At 38.3% G+C, this 27,869-nt stretch overlaps 1 protein-coding gene across 1 annotated transcript in view; it reads right to left on the bottom strand.

The window, feature by feature from the left end:
• Positions 1–6,400, bottom strand: part of PTGIS (prostaglandin I2 synthase) — a 28,826-nt gene extending 22,426 nt beyond the window's left edge. The window contains exons 1-3 of the mRNA XM_015819750.1: positions 6,223–6,400; positions 3,201–3,379; positions 72–215 (exon numbers count right to left, since the gene is read on the bottom strand). Of these exons, the coding sequence (XP_015675236.1) occupies positions 72–215; positions 3,201–3,379; positions 6,223–6,357 (458 nt within the window). The 5' untranslated portion in view covers positions 6,358–6,400. The remainder of the gene's footprint in view (positions 1–71; positions 216–3,200; positions 3,380–6,222) is intronic.
• Between the last annotated feature and the right edge of the window lie 21,469 nt (positions 6,401–27,869).

Below are 27,869 nucleotides of genomic sequence, written 5' to 3'. Positions count from 1 at the left end.
CCCAAGCTCAGAGTACCAAGGACCCCTAATTTATTAGTTTTTAAAAAAGGACTTAGAAACATTACACTCACCTGAACATAGTGCTGTAGGAGAGCTGAAACAGACCTTCCTCTTTCCACTGTCTACCGGCGCAATCAGGGCCAGGAAGCAGGATGTTTTGTAAGTTAAGGCACATGGCCTTAGTCAGGCTGTCAAGGTTTTTGTCCTTCAGAGTGCTGTAGAATAAAGCACACAAGGATACTTTGTGAAACTCCTTTCTGCTTTCTGCGTGGATTCCCTGAACTGAGGTTTCTTAAATAAACCTTAGAAACTTGGCAACTTAGCTGGAAGTTATTCTGAGTTTCTGATAGTCTGATTCAACAAAAACCTTGCCTTGGTGGAAAAAAGATAAAATTTATGCCTTATACCGAAATGATGAAAGATTTCCTGTGGGCAATCTCCATGGGGGCAACAAAGATTGCATTATAACTCACTGGGGCTTAGTCCCAGGTATGTTTAGGATTGCAGTTTAAAATAATTTATGCAATGGGGTTTTATCAGGGATCTCAAGCCAGTAGCTCATTGGCTGCATTCAGCTTGGAAGTAGTTTTCTGCAAACCACAATACTTTGTAAGTACTGATGCTGCTGCCTAGCAAAAACAGGAGTGTTACAAATCCATGCAAACAGGGCCATGGGAAATGCTCAGGAAGAGGAACTTGGGAGTCCTAGATACAGTGGTAAAAGAAATCTGCCAAAAAACAGTCTGATCCTCATAAGCAAACTCCAGTGTAGGATGGATGGTAGAAGCAAAAGGAGTCAGCTGGCACCCTCATCCTTTCCTGGAAAAGTTAATTAAGAAAAGTAGGTCTTTGGGACAGTTCCATATAGAGTGTGGAATGTTCAGAAATTTGCAAATGAAAAGTGTATGTTTTGGGAAAGTTATGTATAAAATCAACATAATTCCAGAATAGCATAGGGCCGGTTGATCTAAACAAAATGAACATTTGGATTGATAAATACCCTAAGCATAAATTACAGATAACCTTGTGTTCATTAAAGTACAAGAATGGATATATTAAGGAAAGGCAATTTTTTTGAACTTTGTTTTTTTAAATGGATTCACTACAAAAAAATAATTAATGGCATAACATGGTTACATTTATACCAATCTGCATGTGTTACTTGTAGGTCTTCCCAAGTGCTGGATGCCCAACTGCCAGGTGCCGATACTAGTTCTGGATGAACTGTAGAGATGGCAAAACACTGCACGACATTTTGTGTTGCTTCTACAGCAGCATGTCATGAATGGGAACAAATTCATGGGGAAACTTTGACGTAAGTTGATCCCAGTGCCATTCCATTCTAGACAAATCCTTGGATTGAATTTCATTTCATCCTCACAGCTGCTCTGTGAAGGAGATCAGATTGTGAAATGAGGAGTGGCAGTGCCACTGAAAGTTCATTGCTAAAATGAGTCTTCATCATGTTTTGGGGATACTAATGTTGGCTTAATGAACCAAAAATGTATCAGCTGCTCCCTGTATTGCTCCAGTAATATCCCAAGGGACCAGTTCCAGTTGTTATTTCGGCATATCCAGGCAAGCAGGAGATTTCTCAAGCTTTCACAAGGAATATGCATGGGAAAGTCATGCTCCCTGACATAATTCACTTGGACTTCCAATCTAACATCCTTAGTGACCCACAATTCTGAAATCCTTCCAATAAGAAAAATGATAGAAAAGAATATTTGTAGCTCAGGATTAGACGGTGGGGTCCTTGGTGCTCTCTGAGCTTGCTTGCTTTTTTTTGCAAATATTTCATTAGCAAACTAGGTGACATCATCAGGGGTTTGTTAGTAGGGAGGAAGTTTGAGCAACAAACCTCCCCCCCCAACCTTACTAGCAATGATGACGTTACCTAGTTTGGTAATGAAACATCTGCAAGAAAACATGCAAGCTCAGACAACACCAAAGGCCCCACACTAAGAAAACTCTTACAAATTATTATCAGAAGAGGCAGGATGTACACAAACCCGTACTGGTAGTGTCTTTCTCATCAGGAAATCCCTGGTTCAAATTTCAGTTCTGCCATGTACTCACATGTACTCACAGGGTAAGCTTAGCCCAGCTGGCTCAGGAATTCTGGGAGTTGAAGTCCACGAGTCATAAAAGAGCCAAGGTTGCCTACCCCTGCCTTAGTCCAACACTCCTTTCTAGTCCCAGCCCTCTCCTTTCTATTGGCAGTTCAAAGTCAGCAGGCCCCTATCTAATAAAATTCCTTACTGAAAGATAGGCTGTTGGCTTCCTTTATGATTACTTGTCAAAGAGCTTTTGAAACAGGCTTGTTCTCTCTGGATCTGATTTATTAATTTGTTTCTTTCTTTATTAAATGTCTATCCTGCCACGATCAAACAACTTCTGATTTTACCTCACTGTGAGCTATTGAATGAACTCACCAAAAGGTTCATTTAGATGTTAAAGAGCAAGGAAATTAGGACCAAATACAGAGTGAAAAGGACTCCGAGGATCCATTTCATCTTCAACTCTGGATCCAGGGTCGGTCTCTTCAGATGGAGGTACACCAAAGCTTCCTTCAAGACTGTTGGGGACTCCTCTCATGAAGGAGTCAGAGCCAGTGGTTACTTCTACACCCATTCTTCACAACAGTGAAGATTGGCAGGGATACAAAAGGTAAGTGGTAAATGAAAACCTAGTCAGCACCTATCCACTTCCTTGGAGGTCACAACCAACGTGAGCTCAAGATAACATCACAAGATGGTACCCCAATCACCACAAGGGACTCTACCAAAATAAGTGTTGTTTTCATACTCCTGCATGTTCTGAAACACCTTGTTTGAATAAAATCTGAAGCACAGCCCAGCTCTATTATCAGCAGTTAAAGACGATGTTCTTTTTAAGCTTACTGTCTCAAGACTGATAATGCTTTTGATTGGAAGGAAGAATGTAATGTAACTGAAGAATCATTTACTGCATATAATTCCTTATCTGAGTTTTATTAACAAAGCTGGACAAAGCTGGTCTATGCATTCCAACAGATCATCAAACATTATAGATGAATACTTGACCCCCATTTTTTTCAGTATTTAAAAGAAGATGCTACCCCATGTGCTGGATCCCCTGAAATGAGAATTCAGAATAGTCTATAGAACATAACATGACTTTTTTGATGCATGTACTTCCCATATAAAGTTTACACTTACGGTCTTAGCATGGCCTTTTCCTTGTTAGAATCATAATTGGGGAGCGTCACATCAAACATCCGTTTCATTAAAATACGTGCATATTGGCCAAAGTCCAGCTTGGCACATGATTCCCAAAGCACCACTTCGTAGGAATGCGGATCCAATAAGACAGTTACAAATTTTCCTGCAACTTTAACCTTAAACAAACAATTACATTTAATCATGAAGAATTAATTTAGTACATCGATTAAAAGATATCAATGAATTTTGAAAAAGAGAGAGAGACATCTCATTATACCCTGCTTTCAACTCTAGTCCCTAAGAATCTAAGGATTCCTACTAAGCAAAACACTGAATTGAGATCTTACAGTTTATCCAAAGTCTTGCATGAAATTTTTCAATAGATTCCTAATCCAACATTTTGCTCAATGAAAACCAGACCCTGCTTCAAGGATGGAGAACTTGGGAATGCCCAGGAATTGAAGAGTGGAGCTAGACTAATATCTGGAGGGTATGTAAACAGAGTGCCTTGACTGTCCTGAGAATCAAGCAGTGGTCTTTGTAGTGCGTATGAGCTTGCATATTACAGAAAATAATGTATTATGTTAAAAAGGAGATGAACCTAGAAGACAGCTTTAGAGGACATGTGCTTATACTAGGATACATTTTAAATGGTTCCTCAATCTCAATAAAGAGATTGCCCTATAAAGAAGATCCCTAGAATCACTATATGAACAAGGACCAGAACAAATGATTGATTCATAATTCAAAAGATTTTGGAACTGAGTGAATAGTTCATGTCCCTTAATGGTATCAATTAAGCTGGCTGGGTGACTGAGTCAGTCATTCCCTCTCAGCTCAGCTCACCTCACAAGGTTGTTGGTGAGGGTAAAATGTTCATCACTTTGAGTTATTTATAAAAAAATAATAAAGGACACTTCCCCCAACATGGATAGTAGGGATTACTACAGTAAGAAAAGAAAGAGGGGGGGGGGAAGAGAGAGAGAGGGAGGGAGAGAAGGGGGAGGGAGGGAGAGAGAGAGAGAGAGAGGATGGAGGGAGGGAGACATAAAGATTCCACCAACTGAAACTCAATTCACATTCCAAATTTATTTAATTTGTACGTGTCTGCATATGACTAAGTACACAATTTTTGTGTCCCTAGTAAAAACATTTGACTAACATTTTTGGCACCACATATTGTTCTAAATCAAGGATTAACTTTGATTCCTAGAAATTGTGCAACTGTTGAGGAATGCTGAGAGCTGTTATTCAGGAACACCTGCACGATCAAGGATCACCCACCTCAGTTTTAATTGATTTTGTTTTTGCTCTGGCTTTAAGGAATGAATAGAAGTTTCGTACAATAGAATTAAAGAGGGAACGATGGAGATTTATTAAAAATCAATTTCATCGGGTCTCCTTTCTTCTATTTTATTTGAATCTTTATCTATTTAAAAGACATATATTCACAAATGTTGAGGAACACTGGTAGCTAACGCTAAATATAATATTCTAAAGAATCTCAACAAAAGCCTCAAGTGTTCCATTCCATTCCATTCTTAATTGTAATCAATAATAGCCAATAATTACCATTTGAAAAGTAAGGTTTTTATACTTATTCTGAACATCTGTTAATCAGAACAGGAATGGAAATTTCAAATCCTGAACTATGGATAATATCCTCAAATCAATTCTATGTGTGATTCTCAGATCTCTTTTCCCAAAAATGCTAATGGTCATCCATAGAAAGAGAGCAAGGAAGGCAAGCAACAAAGCATGGCCCCCGGTCCAAATTCTGCTCTTTAACATGATATAAAAGGGGTGGAACTTGCAATGGCATTATATCTTATACTTCGTCATTCTGATATCATCGCAACCACCTGCATATGGGAATAGGCTGGCTATATTGTGCTTTTACTTTGGAAGATGACTGAAAAACTGTGTTCTCTTCCATTGGAATTGTATTCTCAATTTTGGGTAAACTGCCCTGGAATTTTTTTATTTTTTTTTTGATGCAGGGGAAGTTTAGAAATTATGCAAATACATAAATAAATGGGTCATTTAAGGAACTCTTCTTTTTGAAAACTTCCTGGTTTCATCTGCCATTAAATAAGAGTGTTTGATTACCTAAAATCAAAACAACTTTCCTTTTGTATAGACATCCTCTTTCAGTGAAGATTAGCAGGTCATCATCTAGAGATGATGATTTTTAAAATATAAGAGGAATGCAGTTGTCCTTTTTTTGCCCTTCAGTTAATTCCTTGATTTATCTTGCCTCTTCACATTTGGTGGCAAAATGATTCCCATAAAATGCTAGCAGATGCTTCAGTCCAAAAGCTGATATATTATTAAGTGTTTGGAGTGAAATGGCAGCATAAAGGGCTTGACTATTACCTAAGCATTGTGGGAGAACAGTAGATTTGAGATCTTTACAGCATTTCATCTGCTTCATCTGACTCCCTAACTTACAAGGGTGAGCAAGTGCTAAACACATTTACTATCCCTATTTGCTAATAATTCCTTTCCCTGGCTAATGGCTATGACCCTTGACCATCTTAACACATTTAGATAGATGGGAACAGTACTAGCAGTAACACAACTATGCTGCCTTTTTCTCCTTTTAGATCAGGGGTGTCAAACTGCCAGCCCACGGGCTGGACGCGTCATCGGGAAACCACGCCCATCCCATTGCCTGCAATGGCGAAAAAGCTCCGATACGCTACGCGACGTCACGGGTTTGACATGTCTGTTTTAGATTTTCAGTGGAAAAAGAAGATGGAAGCACCAATGGGAAAACTCAGATGGCTTGCAAGTGAAAAGTGACATCATCCGAGTGCTGTGTAAAAGTCCACCAAAGAAGCACTGCACCTTTATTTATTTAAATCCTTTATTAGATTTATACCCTACCTTTATGTAAGGACTCCAGGCAGTTTACAAGATTTTCAAGGCAGCATTCAATGAAGGCCTATTAACACTGTATCCTGCAGGAGATGAGTTTTGGCACCCTGAAGAATATGTAAGTACTATAAATACTCACCGTGAAAATATCGCCATGCTTCTCTTTCATCTCAGACAGGAACTTGGCAGCATCTTTACCAAATGCCAGTGCATGCCCAAGCCAAGGAATGTGACCTTTATCAAGTGGAGGTTCATCGTTCCGCCTGGAAACCATATCAAGATAGATAATTAACCACGTTACTGTTTAATCATGCCCCATTGTTTCATAAAATACTTTGTCTTGCATTCTTAGATGAAGTTAAATAATACAAAAGCTGAAAGCTACAATGTGACTCTGACTCTACACTGAGCTCGTGGCAAAAGAAGCACAATTGTCTGCAATCCAGGGCTCTTTGGGGCAGATGTTGAGACCCATTAGTCCAGCCTGATGCAGTGGTATGCAGCACCAGAGCCCTGGGGGTTCCACCTCTTCAATTGTTATGCTGCTAGTCTAACCTAAAATTGGAGAGAGAGAGGAGAGGAAAGAAGAAGAGAAGAGAGAGAAAAATTGTGCACAGAGGGAACAGAGAAGCTAGAGAGAAAGTCTGGAGAGAAGAATTAAGTCTGCAGTTGCAGTAGCAATAGCAATAGCTCTTAGACTTATATACCACTTCACAGTGCTTTACAGCCCTCTGTTAGCAGTTTGCAGAGTCAGCACATTGCCCCAACAATCTGGGTCCTTATTTTACTGACCTCATAAGGATGGACGGCTGAGTCAACCTTGAGCCGGTGGGAATCAAACTGCTGGCAGCTGGCAGAATTAGCCTGCAATACTGCATTCTAACCACTGCGCCACTATGGCAGTAGTTGTTAACTCCTGCTCAGGAATGTCAAAGATGCTTTTTCACGAGACAACTGGGCTTTCTTGTTTTTCTTTGAGGACGTTTCGCTTCTCATCCAAGAAACTTCTTCAGCTCTGAAAGCTTCTTGGATGAGAAGCAAAACATCTTCAAAGAAAAACAAGGAAGTCCAGTTGCCTCATGAAGAAGCATCTTTGGGATAACTATGACCTGGATGACGGAGAATCTCCATAGGCATCCTGGTGAGGAGAAGAAAAGTACAGGGCTAGCTTTCCTGGAAGAGGGAAAGTAAAGACTCAAAAGGATAAGAGCTCCACCCAACGCCAAGAATAGGAAGGAGGGATCCATCTGGCCATAGACTGTGGCTCCACCAAAGAGCCAAGGGGGTAGATGTCAGTAGATAAGCTCTGGTCTCAGAGAAAGACTGCGTAGAAGACTCTGAGAAGGTTCTTCTCCCAATGGACAAGCAGGAGATGTTTAGCTGAAGTTCCAGGAAGAGGTCAAGCCATGTCAAGGCCAGAAACTGGGGAAGGAGACTAACAGAGTAACAGAGTTGGAAGGGACCTTGAAGGTCTTCCCCCTGCCAGAGGCGTAGCGTGGGGGGTGCAGGGGGGGCCGGCCGCACCGGGCGCAACATCTGGGGGGGCGCACTCGCACTCGCAGCTCTCTGCCCCTGCCTGGCTCACTCACTCTCTCTGCAGTGCTGGCTGTGCGAATCCGATCCGAGCCGCCGGGTCGCCAACGCCGCCCACTGTGAAGGGGGGCGCAAATTACTTGCCCCGGGTGCTGACAACCCACGCTACACCACTGCCCCCTGCTCAGGCAGGAAACCCTATACCATTTCAGACAAATGGTTGTCCAGTCTCTTCTTAAAAAGGGACTCAGAGAAAGGAAGAGGAAGCAGGAGAGCTAGAGGGGGATAGTCCCTGGGAGGGAGACTTAGGAGGAAACCTGACACTGGCTGAATACCAGTACTGTGTTGTACATACCTGTTGCAAACACTACTGTAAATAATGTCATTGTATATAGTAAAAAGCATAAAAGTTTCCACTGTCTTGTTTCTCCGTGTCAATTGCCATCCTTGCAAAACAACTGCTGTGACAGAGATATCTGTAAAACAGCCAACTGAAGAATCTGTAGCCCAGGTGTTTGGCTAAATAAGAAAGGAGGGTGAAGCTTTGGGCAGCCTTATTTAAAAAAAAAAAGGACTATTCTAACTAGGTAGGCTTCCTTGTACATGGAGTTCCAAAAGTCTAATTAGTTAGCGGGACTGAAATTAATCTAAATTGCATATAGGTAGTCTTTTACTTAGAACCTTTTATTTATTGACCATTCGTAGTTATAACATCACTGAAAAAAGTGACTTATGACCATTTTTCACATTTACAATACTGCAGCATCCCCATGATCACATGTTCAAAATTCAGATGCCTGGCAACTGGCTCGTATTTGCAACGGCTGCTGTGTCCCGCAGTCATGTGACCATCTTTTGTGACCTTCTGATATCCATAAGTAATGAGGAAGCTAGATTCATTTAACAACCATGTTAAACTGGAGTGATTCACTTAACAGTTCTGGCAAGAAAGGTCATAAAATAGGGCAAAACTCACTTAACGACTGTGTCACTTAGCAACAGAGGTTTTGGGCAAAACTATGTTATAAGTTGAGGACTAACTACATAACAAAAGCATGTAGAACAGAGCAGGCAGAGTATCCTTTGTGCACCAAGCAGACCATATCAGAAAGGTGGTATTCAAGGCTTTGAAAGATCCATACTGAACCTCAGCTGGACTGGCCTTTATTAAATAGAGAATTTCAATTTTAAATACAAAATGAGGTTAGGCTCTCCAAAAGAAAGCAGATTGTTTGCTGCAGTTACACATGACAATGATTTGTGGAAGAGACATTCTTCCATCATCCAGCATTCTCTGCTGAAGATTCCAGGTTCAATCCTAACAGCTTTATAGCAAGCTAATAGAAGACTCAGAAGGGCTGAGAAAGACTTCTTCCTGAGGTAGATTTCTTCTGAAATCTAGCATTGGGCTAGATAAAGCAGTTAATTTATATCAGTCTTCCCCTTATGGTGGCAGTCTGGACATATGTGGATGTCAACTCTCAGAATAGCCATTATAGAGAATTGTAGAAATTGAAATCCACAAATTTGCCTATACCAAAATTGGAGAAGATTGGGATAGACCAGTCCAAGGCAGCTTCCTATGTTCCTATCATCAGCAATCTTTCATGGAAAATATCCAAAATCCTTCCAAGATATACTGAGGATCATCAGGGCAAAGCAAATTAATTATGATAGACATGGGAAATAAGAATAGCTAAGACTGCAAAGTGATTTGCTTCTAATGCTAAACTTGGTGAAGTTTACCATCCTCATTATGGTAGAGATAATTGGCATCATATGGCAGAAATTTAGAGAGAAAATTAAATTTTAAAAACTGTTTAAGGGGTGAATTATTGGCTTAGATAACTACCCTCCATATTGAGAAGACAGAGCCTTATTAAGATAAATTATACTTTAGATAAACGTATCACAATTTAAAAACCCCTGTCAAAATGTTTCATGTTTGTGGTTAGCAGATGGATTTCCCAGAGTAATTGTGCCATGTTTAACTGTTGCAACTTGCCAGTATGAACATTAATTTAATCGGATGCAGATGTCTGAAATTAATTGAAAGCACATTATAAATCAGAAAAAGTTTGTACATATTTAACATAGTCCTCAGTACCAAACAAACNTAAAAACCCCTGTCAAAATGTTTCATGTTTGTGGTTAGCAGATGGATTTCCCAGAGTAATTGTGCCATGTTTAACTGTTGCAACTTGCCAGTATGAACATTAATTTAATCGGATGCAGATGTCTGAAATTAATTGAAAGCACATTATAAATCAGAAAAAGTTTGTACATATTTAACATAGTCCTCAGTACCAAACAAACGCCGCAATCCTGAATTGAAGAATCAAAATGAAGGAATTCCTAAATAAATCTCTCCAGACTTAATTTGGTTCAGCACAGTTTTTGATTTGTTGAAGTTCTGGCTTACGGGGGTTGGTGAACATTTCACTATAGGCAGAAGTCTAACAGATGTAGTTTTTCCTAGTATAGGGAAAAACATATGGAGAACAACTTGAGATGCTTCATTCATGAAAGAAATGAAAGCTGTGTATTGGCATATAAAGTCATAGCATTGGTCCTATTTAATTGCAGATTAAGTGTGGGAGAGGATTATATTTCAACTGATTGAACTGAAAGCACAACAAGACATTTAGCCAAAATTAATGGCAACTTTAACTGTAAGCATTTGATGTCTTCCACTTTGAATATCTGCTATTAAGCATTAAGGACCAACAGTCACTTTATACTGTCATTTTATATCAGTTTGGCTATTGGAATGAAATATAACTATTTGTTCCTAATCTATTCCTATTACTGGGAGATAAGTAGAGTTTCCCTTGAGATGAATTCAGCTTACACCCACTTCATGGATATGAAGTCCTCGATTTAGGATCACAATTGGGACCTGAATTTCCCTTTTTAAGCAAGGTGGTTGTTAAGTAAGTCATGCCTGATTTTATAACATGTTTTGCCGTGGAAGTCACTGCAGTGATTAAGTGAATCTGGCTTCCCCAATTGACTTTGCTTGTCAGAAGCCAGCTGAGAAGGTCACAAAAGGCTGTAATGGTTCCCTCCGACGTTCACTGAGAAAGAACCGATTCTGGTGAGCACCAGGGGGAACCAGAGGGACAAGGCGAAATGGTGCAGGAACCGCTGGGAGAATCTGAGAAGGAGCAGCTGGATGAACAGCTGGCTGGGCCATCTGGAGAGGGAGCACAACTGCAGACGGTCAGAGCTGGCAATCAGCTACTTGCACAGGGAGGAAGAACAGCTGCAGTAGAAGGCAGCACAGAATAGGAGGAGTTGCCACGTTCACCTGATTCCAGGGCGTGCAGAGCTGAGTGCAGGGAAGTGCAATGGAGGTCAGCAAGGCTACTCGCAAGGAGGCAGCCTCGCCCCTCCTATTTATCTCAGGGTATGGAACTGGGTGGTTGTCAGAAAAAAACCATTCATATTCCGTCATTTGTGTGTGCTCTTGACCACTTTGCCTGTGTTTGGACTTTCTGTGCTTTGACTTCATTGTTTTCATTTGGATTTTCCATGCCTTGACTCTATTGCCTTTGCTTGGACTTTGCTTGTGTGTGCTCTTGACTTTATTGCCTTCGTTTCGATTTTCCGTGCCTTGATTCCATTACTTTGTTTGGATTTTTCCATGCCTTAACTTCCTGGATTTCCCATTGACTTCGGTGTGCCTGGATTTCATCACCTTTGCTGGAATTTGGTTCTGCCCATGGATACTTGGGTTTTTTGTGTTGTAAAATTAAGTGAACTATGAGTGGCTGGAAATGGATCACTGAAGGACTGCACTTGCAGTGGAACCTGGGGAATGACAAAGGGGCTTAATGGTGCAAAATAAAAATGTTGAACCCCGCTTGTGTGTGCATGTGTAGACTGGGACAAGACAATGCCTATCACATGACCCTAGGATGCTTGCAACCATTGTAAATTTTGATCATGTGACTGTGGAGATGCTGTGATGGTTGTAAGTGCAAGGACCAGCTGTAAATCACTTTTTTCAGTGCTATTGTAACTTTGAATGGTTGCTAAATGAACAATTGTAAGTCAAGAACTACCTGTAGCTTTCTTGATAGCAATACAAAAGTGACTTGCCAGTGCCGCCTTCTTCAATGTTTTTCAATTTTAGCCAACATAGGCGGGAAACTGCTAGGAAATGCAGTTTCCTAGCAGTTTCCCGCCTATGTACTAACCAGGTCTGAAGTCACTTTTCAAGCTCAGACAAACAGCTTCTATTGAATAAGTCAGTAGGCTATTCTTTAATTGCGAATTTGATTCTCTCATTTATACTAATCTACTCATATTCTTCTGTAACACTAGGCATATCCTAATCCCAAAGCAGAATTTTCAAGCTCTGCAAAATCCTCCCTTGCCAGTTTTATGCTATTTCTTTCCTTCACCATATTGTATACGACCAAATTCAGAACGAACTCAATGCTGAATCTATGCTCATGTTATTATTTCCTCCATGAGTTCTGAGCCACTTTCATCCAGTAAAAATGCTAAAATAAAATATAGTTAATACATCGAATGAAAAGCATTTTAATCTATTCTTTTTCTACATCAAATCCTTACTTTAGGTGGAACTTCCTCCTATATGGTGAAACACCCACCCACGTACAACATGGGTCCTCCTTTGAGAAAAAGTTCAGCCTCAGATACAGATCTCGTATTTTTCAAGCAATCTGTTAACATACAACTATCATACTTGAAATATAGAACAATCCATGGAGAAGAAAGAAAATAGATTTACAGGTATGGGTGAAACCGCATCACTGTTTTTATAAAGTTACAGCTGTTTTTCTGACCAAGAATGAAAAGGATGAAGCAATCACAATTCAATGTTTTCCTAGTTTTAGTTTCTAGAGATTTGCTGAATAAATTCAATTTAATGTATTTCTTAGTAGTAAAATGTTTTTATTTAGCCCAAAAGATCACATAGAGATTAGTTGCTAACCAACAAATTAATTCATATAAACTATGGGCTATCAGCAGTTTAACTAATATAAACCATGGGCTGTTTGATTCTAAAAATAGAGAAAGTTATTTTGGTTGCGCTGCCATTCTGCCTTCCTCTAGATTTCAGCCCAGACGGTAATAAATTACAAAAGGTGTTTCCTATTTCCACAAGGACAGAAAGAAGGAAGGGCTTTCCAGTTTATAAGATAGAGAACTCTAGTACAATGTTTGCTAAAGACACCAACAAACTAAACTTTTGTAGTTTGCTCTCAGTGGAGCATTAACCATCCCTCCTTCATCAAATACACACCCTCGGGAAAAGAAGCTTAGAACATTTTTATTTATTTATTTCACTGTCAACATTTTGTGTATACACTGATGTATAATTTTAAAATTATTTTAAAAATTACATTTAAGTATTGTTTCCAATATTATAATAATCCATGAAAGATGAAAGTAGCCAAATGATAAATATGTAAATTACATAATTAATTTCTATTTTTTCTTGAAAATAACTTGCCATTTATTTAGTGTATGCATATCCCAGATGGACTTGCAATATATGTTAACATTTCATTTCAATTAATAAAACATAAATGTTATGATCTATGTCCAAATACCAATGTCTAGGCCAGGAGTGTCAAACTGCCGGCCCGCAGGCCAGACGCATCATCCCAAAACCGCGCCCACCCCATTGCCGACAATGGAGAAAAAGCTCTGATACAGTCACGTGACGTCGCGAGTTTGACATGCCATCTAGGCCATCTAACCATTGAAGCGCAGCATTGTTTATATGAAAAAAAAAAATCAGATACTGGCCTAGTATATAACCTCAGCTGACAGCCAGTCACTATGTGATCTACATTTTGACATGGGACCCCACAGTCACACTGAGGGGAGGATGCTATGTCCCATTTATGCATTTATCCCAGCAGACGCTTGTGAGGTGCGAATCCTGTTCAGGATTGTCCACTGCTGGCATGGTAGTTCAAAGCCTGGCTCTGAGTCATTTATATGTCTTCCTATATCAGGATGCTCAACGACCCATTTGGCTTTCCATTGGGAATCAATGTTAAACTTATTGAGCAGATCTTCTGCAAGTGCCAGTGGGGGCTTCCTGGATTTGAGCCTTATGCACCGGTAGGAGTGAGTTGTTCATAATTTTTTTGTATTCTCTCATTAGTGCATTTTGCCTTCATAAAGCTGGCGGTGCTATAAGGCTCAGAACAAGAACCAGCAAGTGGTTTTAATACATCTGCTTATAATCCTCATGGTGTTGTTGAGTCTGGCGTCTGGCTTACTAGTATGGCAGCTGTGAAGCCATAAAGAAGCACAGTATTCTGCTTTTAAAAAAGACAGTGTGGTGATCCAAGATCCTGTTTAGGTACGCACCTTAGTGAGGCTTGAAACTTTTTAACAAGGGGAAGCTTGTTAAAACTTCTGACTCCGGAATTGATCATAATGCAGGAGGCTGGGTGAGTCACAAATAAGTGCTAGGTACAATGTGACTTCTATTCAGTAGCATGCCAACTGGTGAATTTCCTTAATCTATTAGGATGTTCTTTGCCAGCCCATTATACTATTTAATCCCCTTCACTTAATATATTTATCAAATCCACCGCTTTCATTTCCTAACTGTGCTCTGGGGAGGCCTATGTAGACCTAATAGGATTGTTGGAAATAAATGTAAGATTTATAGGCTAGAACTTTGCTCCGCAGTGTACCCTCTTTCCAAGTCTTCCCACTTCATTAAAAAATAAACTTTAAAATGTATTGTCAGGGGAAGAAGTGAGCCAGTTAGTGACAAGAGAGACATGTGTGAAATGGCATCCTGGACATTAATATAATATGTCTTCCCCAGGGCCAGCTTTAGGTTAAGACTAAGTAGACACTGGCTTAGGGCATCAAAAGCACTTAGGAGGAATCAAAAACAGACTAGAAGAAAAATGATTAAATGTTAAATTTAATGTCCTTTATTGCAGGAACATAAAAATGTTAAAATAATCATTCTAAAAATGCAAATTCTCACATTGGCAGGCAGTTGGTGCATAGTTAATGTGATCTAGGGATGCCATATATATACCCTTGAACTGATCCTTTCAAAGCAGATTTCCTACTTTAGATATAAGACATAAATTCTGATATGATGCTGCATTTTATATAGATTTCTTTTCTCCTCCTCCTCCTCCTCCTCCTCCTCCTCCTCCTCCTCCTCCGCTCCAACAGGTCCCAAGAACAACAACTATCCAGAAGACTGCATTGCTAGGAACTGCTAAGATCCTGTGCAGAACCTTCGAACTCTCAGGCCTCTGTAGAGGACCCAAGATTGAGGAAGACATAAACCATCCAATATTAGGATGGAAATGCAATACATCCAACTGCAGCGTAGACTGGGGTCACCTTGATCAGGAGCCAGCAGACAGTTTAAGGTTGCTGCTGCTGTTTCCTCTTCATTCTTTATTTCTGTTTATTTATTTACAGGATGTATGTGGTACTCCAATTGAAATACACTTTCTATCTGCACAGAGGGTACCACTAAGCAGATCATATCATCTGGCAGCTTTTCAAATAAATACTTGGCATTTGTAAAAGAAGGCATATACCCAATTCAAGAAAGGTTGGGAGCATTAATGTATCCTTTTGGTTTTACCTTGTTTGTTTACAGTTACTTCCTTCAAGACATGGAATAATATGGGCTGAAATTCTGTAAATGTTTTCCCTATCCGTTCTTTCTTATATAATTAAAAATGTATATAGGTAGCCAAAGTAATTTACAACTAATTAGTCCTAGAAAAACTTGCACATAAATCTTGAATCTTATAGGTTGAAGTAAGTCAACTTTTAAGCAACAGAACTTACTTTGAATAAACATGAAGAATATTGCACTACAATGCAATTATAGAAAACCACATAGCTCCCCCTCCGAGTTAATAGAGAATTTATTCAGTATAAAATCCACCCCCATTTCTAAAGACTTGGATAGTGCTTAATGTCACTCAGTATGTAAAGATAGCTTCTTTCTTTTAATTTGAAATATGATAGAATTTTTAAAAACTAAAAGGGACATTTTCCCAGTTTTCTCTTACTAAACAATAGCTCTAACATTGGAACATACAAAATGTAAGTTTAAAAAATATAATCACAGCATTAAACCATTCATATATACACATACAATTGCTGGCTTTTTAAAAAGAAACATGCATGGAATGAGTAATTTTAGATATGTTGGGTCAAAATAATCAATAGAAAACTGAAACAATGACATAGTGGTAGAAGAGCAATTTTTCCAAAGAATATAATACCAGAGATTAAGAGTTGTTGAACCCAGCCATTCTTAATTTAACAAAGGCTTGCCAAAATTGTGCAAAACTCAACAGAGTTTGATGGAGACCATTTTGGTAGTCAGATGATTTAACACTGCAGAGGCGGAGATATGAAACAGAAGATCAGGGTGTGTCACATGTGAACCAGACCCACATGAATAGAGTTCAAACTAGTTACCTTATTGTTCTTTGCCATTAATACAAGAATATTCCCATACTGGCAGTTTTTGCCTCAGAAAGACTAGATAAGGCTCAAATGCATTGGGGGGGTGGAGGAGTGCTCTCTTGTATTTACATAGTGAGTCCAGGCTATGGTTTGGGATGGTTGCAGTCCGAACTATAAACTCTGTTGTACATACCCATGAGATCATGATTAGAAAGTGTGGTTCTCTAGAAGTTTGAGTGAAGTTTGAAAAGTTTGCTTTTCAAAATATTTTAAGTCTATTTTAGGTCTTATACTTCATTTTTTTAAGCAATCATACAAATTGTTAGCAGTTGTGAGTCCAGGGAACTCAGAAATGGGGGTTGCTATATTCTCATCCATGGGCTAAATGCATCAATTACTTTTAAAATACAAGTAGGGAAAGCATAGGGATAGTGTTTCTCAAACCTTAGCAATTCCCCAAGATCCAAATATCTTAAAGTAGTCAAGTTTGAGAAGCACTGAAATAGAGCATGACTTTTGGATTTGGCTATAAAGAGGCATCTGTGTGAACTTTCCATTTTAATAAAATAATATGTCACATTTTTGTGGGTGCTTGTGTTATGAGCATGCTTTTGCTCTTTTGTCTGTGTTTGTCTGTAGGTGTCTACTAGATAAATATTCTTTGCTCTGGATCAAACGACCAGGAGGGAGGACAGTTTAGAATGGAGGAATTGGCAGTGTTCTGTGTGTATTGGCTGACTTTTTCTGGATTTTTTTTTCCTTACCAGATCCTAGCAGGAGTCCATCTGTTTTTTATCTTGGTTTTTCTTTTGAGAGCTGCTCTTATACACGTTGAATGAGGTCCCATTCTGCACAGTTTCCAGAGACTTATACAGGCAAGCAGATTGACAGAACTTGGAGCCTCTATATAAAATTACTTTCCAACATACTTAATTTCCAACATTCTGTTGGGTTGGAAAGAATCAGTGCATACATTTTATCAAAATAAATAGCTGTCAAGAGGTATAAACATATCTTTATATATATAACTAATTTTCCTAAGAAGTCTTTTAAGCAGCTGCTAAAACTGTTCTGTTATGGTTATAGTCATTAACTATTTTAGAAAGTCCCTTTGTTTTATTTTAACCTTTCTTTCTTACCAATTTTGTTTAAGCTGATTTTTTTTGCTATATTTTGTTTTTATGGTTTAATTATAAACAGCTCCAATATACATTGGTATGGTTTGCACACTGCACTAAGCCATGATTTTAATTCAGAATTTGTATGGTGAGTTTCACAAATGGCAACCTATATCATAACAAACCACAATGCAGCTTAAAAGGATGTGTAAAACCACTCATATAGTAGAGGGGAATAGTGTTTCAAAATATTAATAAAATTAATAATATTAAGAAATAAACTTTTTATGATATGGAATGCCATCTGGTCTTCCAGATGTTGCTGTCAGCTTCCAGAAATTTTGCTATTTTTTTGTGCGCACACACGCACACATGTATGCACAACATATGCATCTAGTTTTGAAAAGATCAGCACTCCCTTCACCACTGAAGGGACACTGCCTAATTCCTTGGAGATATTCTTAGAACCTAAGTTTTATATATAATGTTCTATTATAAAATCAAATGTTCTATTATAAAATCAAATTATTACGTGTTTTTAAAAAATCATAAATAGTAGATATCTTATTGCTTTTCTATTTTATATTCTGAATAGATTGCAGAAAATAGATGTGTCTGAACAAGTCAAGATCCATGCTTTCAAGGAATAAGTTGAAGGAAAGGACTTTTCAGGTCTTCAGTTCTACTAGGCATTTTCATACATACATACATTAAGTACGTGCATATGAAAACTGTATCTGTATATTAATGGAAGAAAATATTGTTCAGAAGTACACTTTATCCAGGTTAGATGTGACATTTGGATAATGGGTAAATCTGAAATCGATCAAAATTGGAGAAAAATTCTAGTTACAAACCAACAAGATGAGTTCGATAACAATAGAGCTAGATTGGACTAGTAGTTAAGAAACCATGCTAAAAAGTAGGAGATTGTGAGTTCAAGTCCTGTCTTAGACAGCTGGGTAGCTTTGAGCCAGTCAGTCTCTCTCAGCCCAATCCGCCTCATGGAATTGCTGTTGTGGGGAAAATAGGAGTAGGAAGGCATGTTGGATATGTTCACTGACTTAAATTGTTTGTAAAAACGATAAAGGCAAGATATAAATAAATAAATAAATAAATAAATAAATAAATAAATAAATAAAAATAAAAATAAAAATAAATAAATGGAAATAAATAAATAAATATTTATGAAATGGCATTGTGAGGGGGGTTGGAGATGTGGGGATAGGGTGCCTTCCAAATGATGGGATGCTAATGGGACAGGTAGATACGGGGAAGAGGTGGCTCCTAAAACCCCCTGCCCCATGCCATGAAGGGCTTCACAGTTTAAAACCAGCAGCTCATAGAGCATGTACTGATTGAAGAGTGCACATAACTGCCTATGGAGCTGCGTTCTGTACCAGCTGTAGATGCTTTTGAATTAACCATTTTTGGATCCATACAACATACTGTATTCCAAATTCACCAAATAAATGTAGCTTGCATAACCTGCTAAAGCACAAATTCCTCCCATGATTAATATCAAACAAGCTTAACATGCTATACTAATATAGCAGCCATGGCTTACCTGGCTTAAGTTAAATCTTTTGAGGTTGTACAAACCAGGCTTTTCAAAAGAAGTTGTGAGTGGCATTTTCATATGACAATGTGAATCTATTGCTCACTTAAGAACCACAGACATTCTTAGACATAAAAATAGAATCACAAATTGGCACTTGATTTTCCAAACTAGAAAATTATGCTATTGGAACAACAGTAAGTACTGTAATACCACTGCCACCAATCAAGAAATGTAGAAACTCTGGTGGATGCCAAGGAAAATACTGTGGGCAGACTTGGGGACTCCAACATAAAATAGAATATTTTGTTGTCAGATAATCTAGCTCTCTTCTCAACACACACCCAAACATACCAGGTGAGATTTGAGACCTGCGTAAAAGGTACATGCTATGTGAACAAAGAGGTTGCATAAACAGATTATCCCAAAGCCTTATCTAAGTCCACCATCCTGGGAAATCCCAGGAATCTGTCAAACATAAGTTCCCTCTTACAGACACACCCTTCAGTTCCTATTTAAAGCAGATGGGCTTAGATTCTGTTTCCGGAAACAATGCAATCAAAATCAGTATTATTTTTTAAAAATCATCTAATATTCTTATTAAAAAGACCTCTCATTTATTAGCTGGTTTCACACAACCCAGCTGACCTACAGTGCTATTGCCTTTTTATATTTTAGCATTTTGCAGGAACCCAGTTGGCATCATTTTTAACTCATGACATAATAGTTTATCATTTGTGTGAGTTTATCCAATTGTGATTTATTCTATAAACTACAGTTAAACATGATTGTATGTGTAAAAAGTGCATGGCTACGTCAAGGCTACTTTGCCATTGTTTCATCTAGGATGTTTTTGAGATTTCCTACCTGGGCCAAAAGCCCTGGTATTTCCAAGTGATTTTTCCACCCAACTGCTAACCAGACTCAGCCTTAGCTATTTTGAGATCAACTGAGGCCATCTCAATGCTGTTCTGAGAACTCCACTGATTAATCACGCACTTAGCGATCAGAAGAAGTACTGGTATTGTATACTGCTCACAAAAATAAAGGGAACATAAGACAAACATAAGACATCCTACACTGCTGTGTCCCCTTTATTATTTTGAGCAGTATATTTTGTTGCCTAGCATTGACTTTCCCATCAGTAAGATTGGATGATCTGGGATTCCCGGTCTGATGATGGAGAAAAACTTTACCTGATCCTGTTTCTCCACCTTATAATTCAAATTACTCCCTCGTCATACCTTCCCGCAAGGCTCTTGCCTTCCATTACACTTCCCACTCATTCCAAACATCGTGAAGTGTAGGTCTCTAACCTTCGCACCTAACCTCACCTGTAAGGGATGGAAGTTCCCATTCACTGGTGATTTCCCACACTTATTTCTGTGCTCTGGAGTGGCTTTAGGTGGCCGCTTCCTCCACCTCGTCGGCAGCGGGTCCAAGTCCCCCCCCCGGTTCCGGCCCTCCCCTGGACCCCCGCGGTATGGATCCCGCCAGAGACTCACCGGGTCCTCCCGCTGAGCGAGGTCACCAGCAACAGGAGGAGCAGCAGCAGCAGGAGAAAGCCCAGCCAGCTTGCGCTGAGGACGAAGGCGCCCATGGTCCGGGTAGACGCTCTCGCTCTTTCCCCGGCGCGCTTTGTGCCGCGTCTGTGCCGCTCTCGCCTTTTTCTCGCCTCCGCCTTCTTTCCGGCCCCTCGTGCCCCTGGCGCTCCCCTTCTTTGCTCTCCTCGCCCGCAGCCCCTTTTTGAAGCGCTCCGCCTCCGCTCCCGGTCCGCGTTTGGGCTTCACCTCAGCCTGACCGCAGAGCTCGCTTTGCGGAGGGGAGGAGATCGCGGGAGATCGCGGGCGATCGCGTCTGTCTTTCCTCACCTGGCTTCAGCTCAGCCCGAAGGGGTTGCTGAAAGATCTCAATCTCGTTTTTCTTCCCGGTGTTTCGAGAAGAGATTTATCGGGAAAGAGGAAGCCGTGGGCAAATCCCAGGGAGTCCAGATTTCCTCAACCGGGCGCTCTCCCATTACTTATAGCACAATTGGGATAGGGCGTGGGAAAGGAGCAAAATGGGAGCAGGTTGCTTCAATGCATTACAATTCACCCGAAAAAGCAGCTCATAAATTGATGGGTTGATCTTATTTATATGGCCACACATTGCACATAGCGTGACAAAACAACAAAACAATTTCAGAAACGTTCAAAAAAATACAAAAAACATATAATATTTTAGGGGGCTAAGAGACAGCATCATATTTCAAACCATGGAGCCACCTAATCAAAGTATTGTCCCCTTGAGATCCCCAAGCCTGTTGGCACAACCAGATTTTAAGAGACTCCCAAAAGGTCAAGAGAGATGGGTCAATCAACCTGGGGGGGGGGGCAGGGATGTGGAGGACCCCAAAAGAGCTTTTGTTTGTATGGATTATATTTCTCAATATCTACCATATTAAAAGTTAATACTAACATATTCATGGAATATTTATTTATTGTATCATGTAAAAAATACCAATATTAAGCTCATTAGACATTAACATATTTTCATGAACAGAACAATATATACTGCTCACAAAAATAAAGGGAACATTTTACCATGGAACTGAAGGGGTTTGCGTTCCCTTTATTTTTGTGAGCAGTATATTTTAACAAAACATGAGAAGAGCGATTGTTTTATTTTTGCAGATATCTTTAATATCAGGCAAATATTTTTTATTTCCTGGACATCTGAGAAGGTCTTGAAGGAACCCCAGGGGTGCTCAGATGACATTTTAAAAAAAAACTCCCAGAGGAACAATCCAGTTATGTCTATAGGTAACATTTCCTAATGGAAATATTAGAAGAATGTATTTGGAACAAATCTCACTTGAACGTACTGTGGGAAGAATCCAGAGAAAGAAATATTAAAAAGGCAGAATATATTTCCCCAAAGGAATAATGGAGAAGATCTTTTTAAAAAGACAGAAACCAGCCCCCAGAAATCAGCCCCAGCCTCTAGGCAGAGGCCACCTTTTAGAAATGCAAATTCAATAATCCTTTCAGAAAGATCTACATACCCCCACCCAAATTCCAAGGACAGGAAACATAATAGGATTAATCCACCGATTCCAAAAAGGGCATACTCAGACTCAAGTCAAAGTACATGACACAGGAAATACAAAATCTCAAACAGGAAAAACTCCAAACAAAAGCTCAAGAAGATATAAAAACCCACCACTCCCAGCTACATGTGGTCAGTTTTTCCCAGAGCCATCTTTCTGTCTGGCTCTCCTCTTCAATAAACTGCAACCTTCTTTCTAAAGCAGTCTCCATTTTGTTTATTCCTGGCTTGGACTGGAACCTGATGAAGATTTTTCCTTCCAACATTACAGTATAGTAACTCATATCCTTTTAGCTCATAAACTTAAATCAACGTTATTCTTACATTAAGGAAATTGGTGCTCAAAGGTCAAACGTTGCTACTATTCTGGGAATGCAGCAAGGTGACATTGTGATCCTCCTCCCTCTCTTGGCAAACTGATTAAAGAAGGGAGGGGTGACAGTAGGTTCTGCCTTTAAACTGGGAAATACATCCCTTTCTCTTTGTAGGTTGTTGTGAATTTATTGACTGATTGACTAATTCCAGTTCAGTGTCACCTCACTCCAAACCAACAAGGTAAAGAAGACAGTAAAAGAAATAAGACAGAAATCCAAAAAACCAACAGCAAAATATATGCAATAGATGCCAAAGACATCTAACCTATGCCAAGACTTGGGAACCAGAAGGCCCTCTGGTTCTGATTGCCAGCCTGCAGGCTTAGATAAACAGTACACACCTCTATTAATGAGAGATGGCTTTGTGATGCATGGAGTTTCTCCAGCCTCTGCCATTCCTAGAGAGAGAAAATCTCTCTTTGATTTATCTCTGATGGACAGAACTCCAGAATTGTTCATGAACCAAGGTTGGAAAAGAGTGGAGATTTTCATGTTCCCATCAGCCTCCAATTAAAATTTGAATATGGATATCTCCAGGCTCATTTCAGGATGATGAAAGCAGCATTATGTTGCAAGATCTTTCCCTTTGAGATGTGCATGTGACATCATAATGTACCTACAAAGGGGACAGGGCTTGCCTCACAATAGTGTGGCTTTGCTTTCTTCAGACCAATCTATTTTACCCTTCACAAAGATGTAGCTGGAGAAACGTAGGGAAGTAAACAAGGAAACTTCCATATTTCTATTCAGGTACAGAGATAAGAGCCAGTTTGTTATACAGATACTCCTGGACTTAGAACAGCTCATTTAGTGACAATTTGAAGTTACAATGCATTGAAAAAAAAACTATTGGAAGAAGGTGGCACGGAAAAACCACTTCCCAAATCTTGCTCAGAAAACCTCCAGGGGTTAATCAAGGCAGGCACCAGAAGACAGGACTGACTGGAAAGTCATACACAAATGATAAACTGCAATGTCAGGAATTTGCTTTAGGGTTTTCTCTCTTCTCTGTGATGCTTTATACTCTGTAACATTTGGAGAATTGGGTATAATTTCAGCCTTTCGTCATCCTTCAGGCTGTGTTCAGGATGATATATCTTTTTCTTTTAGCATCTTCTTGTGATCTGATAATAATCTCAAACCACTCTTGTTTTTTTAAGAGATTAAGGCAGACAGTTTTCCATTGTCACAGGCCCACATCATCCTGTGGTCTGTCTGGAATATGGTATTTTTGTTTGGATTTTTTCTTTCAAAATTAATTTGTAAGCTGATGCATGATATGATCTGGGCAGTTCTATATTTTATGTTGATATTACATTGTTATACTTAAAGTAAAAAGGCCCTTTGTCTTTTTAAAACATATTAATCATTTTTAAAAGAATAAAAGATAAAAATAAAGGTGATAAAAATAATTAATGCAGAAATATAATACAGTATCAGTAAGTGGACAAATGAGTTAACATGGTTGTACAGTTAGTGCTCAAGTGCTAAGGAAATTAATGATAAAAAAGTAAGTTGAATTATTTAACAATAGAAGAAAATATCTGAGTGCCCAAATCTCCACTGTTTTGTTATTTAAAGACACAAAGAAAAAAAGAAAGACTTCTAAAACATTATAAATAAATATTTAGTTTCCAACTTCCCGTTTGTTATACTCCTACAATATACAATTTTATAAACATTTAAAATGTTCCTGTATTTCTGTTCTCAGTCCTTTAGTCAATTCTTTTTCCTCTTAAAAACTATTCTTTAAATATTTATATCTGCCTTACTGCATAATATAAGGTAGATATAGAAGCTATTCTTGCTTAAATTTGGTAAACCTGGGTTGTGAGTATGTGCTGTTGAATTGCCATTACTTCATATTTTCCAAGTTGAAGTTCCCAGTCTTATATTGTTGGTAATGTATTTCTTTTCCAATGTTGCGCTAAGTTTATTTTCAGGGTTGTTAATATATATTTTAGTAAACTATATTTTTATTAATACATTTTGGAATTATCCCTAGTAAAAAAATCATAATACTTTCTAGTTTTTATTTCTTTTAAAAAAAAATAAAATAAAATTAGATTTGTTTCTTTCTTGTGAGATCGAGCTGGTTCCCAAAGCGGGGTAAGAAGGATTGATCTGCACCTCTTCCGTAAATGGCCAAAAGATGTTGACCTTTTATTCACCAAGAAAATAGCAGATGTCTATCTTCTATCCTCTCTCTCATACTTTGGGCTTGGGTTGGGTACCAGGTAAGGTGTCACCTGGAAGGTAGTTGGTTGCAGCAGGAACTGCCAGACCTCTACTCAAGCAGAAGATGGGGTCAGGATATGAAAACCCAGAAGCCTTCAGAGAGAGGAGATTTGAGCCTTCAACCATGTAAACCTGAGCAATCTACCATATAAGAACTTGGAGATTCTTTGACAAAGAACAAATATAGGTTACTGTATTTAAGGAACTGATCTAGAACGCGATGCTCTTCCCATCTCACAAATGATCAAGAGAGAGATTTGATTTACAGAAAGTAAAAATCATATAGAAAATAACTTTATTTGTTTAGTCATACACCATCGCAGGAGAAAAAAAAATGATACTGATAATGAAACTATGCTCAGAAGTATCATATGTATAACATGTACAGATCAATAATGTATTCAAAAGACTCATAACTTTCTTTTTCTTTACCTGCTGAATTGCCTATACAAATTAGGCAGTCTGATGACCAGCCAACTGAAACTCACATACTTTGAACACACTATGTACCCAAAAAATAAAATTATGCTTCGAAAGACTGAAGAAAATAAAATAGAAAGCAGTAGATACAGTGGATTGATAATATCATAGAAATTACTGGAATTGGAAAATTTCTGAATGGGAAGTAAATCATGATGTGTGCATCCATCCATGCTTGAAAAATTTCTGAATGGGAAGTAAACCATGATGTGTGCATCCATCCATGGAATTAAACTTTACTTTGTGCAACCTAATTAACTTTATTATAAAATTTTTATGATTGCTTGAATCAAGTGTTTCTTCAGGTTCCAATTCCTATCTAAGTATTATTGTTGTTGTTATTATTACTAGCACTGTTCCTCTTCAAAGAATCTATCCAGAGCAGTAGACAACAATGTAAATGTTAGACAAAATAGTAGGCAAACAATAGTAAAAACAATTAATCCAAAAAACATGCAAGAATTAAAACAAAACTCATCCTTAAGGTCATCCTTTATTAAGTGATATAAACTATTCCTTTAACTGTGTATGGAACTAACAAAAGAGTGAAACATGAGTTATATCTCTGCTTCTATGGATCCATGAGGATAGGTACAAAGGTCCCAAAACTGTACAGCTGTTCCAGCACTGATGATTTTGCTGCATAACAGGGAGCTAGTAAAGTTCTCTTTATAGACACAGTAGGAGTCCCAACTGTACAACTCAACCAATTATCTGATATAAAAAAGAATATTTCCTTTTCTTCCCATTTGAACCCCACCAATCGTTCCACCAATTTATTCAAAATTAGAGATGTCAAAGATGTACTGTATAAGGGAGAGTCGAATATAATTTTGGGGTTTAGTTTAAACTGTTTATGATATTAGAAATACTGTGTATTATTGTTATTTTTCAAGTAAGAGGTTGATGTATTTTATATCTGTGTAGTGGAGAAAATTGAAAGTTATTCTTTTTCTTCCTTTCTCTCTTTTCTTTTCCTTTCCTTTTGCACCCTTGTTTTTTCTTTTTCTTTGACCTTTCTTTTCCCTAACCCTCTTTTTTAAATTATATCCTTTTGAAAGATAATAAAAAAAGAATTGATCCTAAAAAGAGAAAAGAAAGAAAATTGGAGGGGCTAAATGGGAAATTAGGTTTTCCTGCATCTGTAACAAATTTGCTAATTTAATCATTCTCATAATCTGAAGATGTTTTCAGAAAGCAAACAAAAACATTGTGGCTTAGATTATTTCTTTCTCTTAAAGCGTGGCTTGTATTAGTCAACTATAAGAAGTTAGTCATACATCTTCCTCAGTCTGGTTCTACATGATCAGGGGATATGAGGATTAGTCCAAAATGTTTGTGGATTGCAGGTCAGGAAAGCCTGTTTTATTTCCACTGATAACTGATGGAATTTAAACTTTCACTGGGCATGTTTCACTGATTCCAAACTGATTCCTTGCTTCTGCGATGCCACCTTCTCATTTGGTCTTGGCAGTGGAGCCAATTATTTATGTCTCATGAAAGCATATTCAAAACAGCAGTAAAACTTAACTTTTGTTTGAAATGTTGTAGAATTTGGGGGGCATTCAGTTTCAATGGAGCCTCTTGATTCATTTTATCTCTGAGGTTTGGGACTTCAGTCACCCTTAGCTATTCTAAGGGGGAAAGTAATTTGATGGCTTTTCAGTTCCCCATCCTGGAACGGCTTAGATTTCCAGATATGTAATTAGGAAAATATACAGAGCATGAAATAGGAACTTAGGTGGGACGAATTCAGGGCTTTTTTTGTCATAGAACGCCCAGAACGGCATTCTGGCATCTTTTTTGGATGGAACCTTGTAGGGTAGGCAAGGCAATTTGTATGACGTGTGTGAGTTCCGACATCTTTTTTTTTCTTTTACAAAAAAAGCACTGGACGAATTTATTTATTTCACTTTTGTATGGGAGCCCAGGTGAGTAGCTTTTTTTTTAACTGCAGGACTAGTGGCAGTTGTGTCTTCAGCTCCTCAGTATTTAGAGCAGAAGCCTTTTAAAAATCTAAAGTCTTAAAGGTCTGAAACCTCAGACTCCTTCTCAGAAAAGTATAAACACATAGGATATGGACTGTGTTACGGAGGACGCCAATTATGTACCAGTACACTTATCAAAGTATTAAATATATATATAAATATATGTGAATCTTTATGAATGCATTAAATCAAAAGTAATTCAACAAGGCTTTTTAGTGTATAATAGTTTTTGATAGTGAGATGTATTAAAATTAACATTTTTTGGAATCAAGAGACAATAAATAGCTTCATTGCTGACATTCATTGTTGAAAATAGCTTCATTGCTGACATTCATTGTTGAAATGAATTTCCATTATAGGTTAGTCAAAACAAAGTTGTAATTATTTGGCATCCAAATTCATATCCTGCCCACCCCCGCCTCCAAATTCCTCTGGTTTAGAAGTTGCCAGAAGTGCCATTATCATTTATTTCAAGCCATTTTTGAAAGACTAAGAAGTAGGAAAAACGGCAACAAAGTAATATCCATTATCCAGAAATCTAATTTGCATTTGGGTTTTTTCCAATTTATAATACAGTTTTTTTATACTGTAATGTACTTGTGATTTTTAAAGAGACTTTTATTATCATTACCACTATTAAAACACTTTCAGGAAACTAACCATGCTAAAATAAAAGAATATGGCATTAGAATTTTTGTTAAAAAAAACAACCTAACTATTGAAATTTCAATCCTATTTCCATGCAAGTGAATACTACTGTGTTCCGCTGGAACTCACTCCCAAGTAAGTGGATATATCCACTTATCTGTGTTCAAACTCTATTAACCTGAACGTGGTATACTCCCAAATAAGCTTGACTGGAATTTTTATTTTTAATTTCCTTTTAATATTTTAAAATACTAGAAAAAATATTTTAAACTGGAATGAATTAAAGTTTGATCAAGAGCCAAAGT

Source organism: Protobothrops mucrosquamatus, unplaced genomic scaffold, assembly GCF_001527695.2.
Source record: "Protobothrops mucrosquamatus isolate PMUCROS unplaced genomic scaffold, P.Mucros_1.0 scaffold975, whole genome shotgun sequence".
In the NCBI taxonomy this organism is placed as follows: Eukaryota; Metazoa; Chordata; class Lepidosauria; order Squamata; family Viperidae; genus Protobothrops; species Protobothrops mucrosquamatus.
The sequence above is the reverse complement of the archived record's forward strand: the minus strand, read 5'-3'. Positions and strand labels throughout refer to the sequence as shown.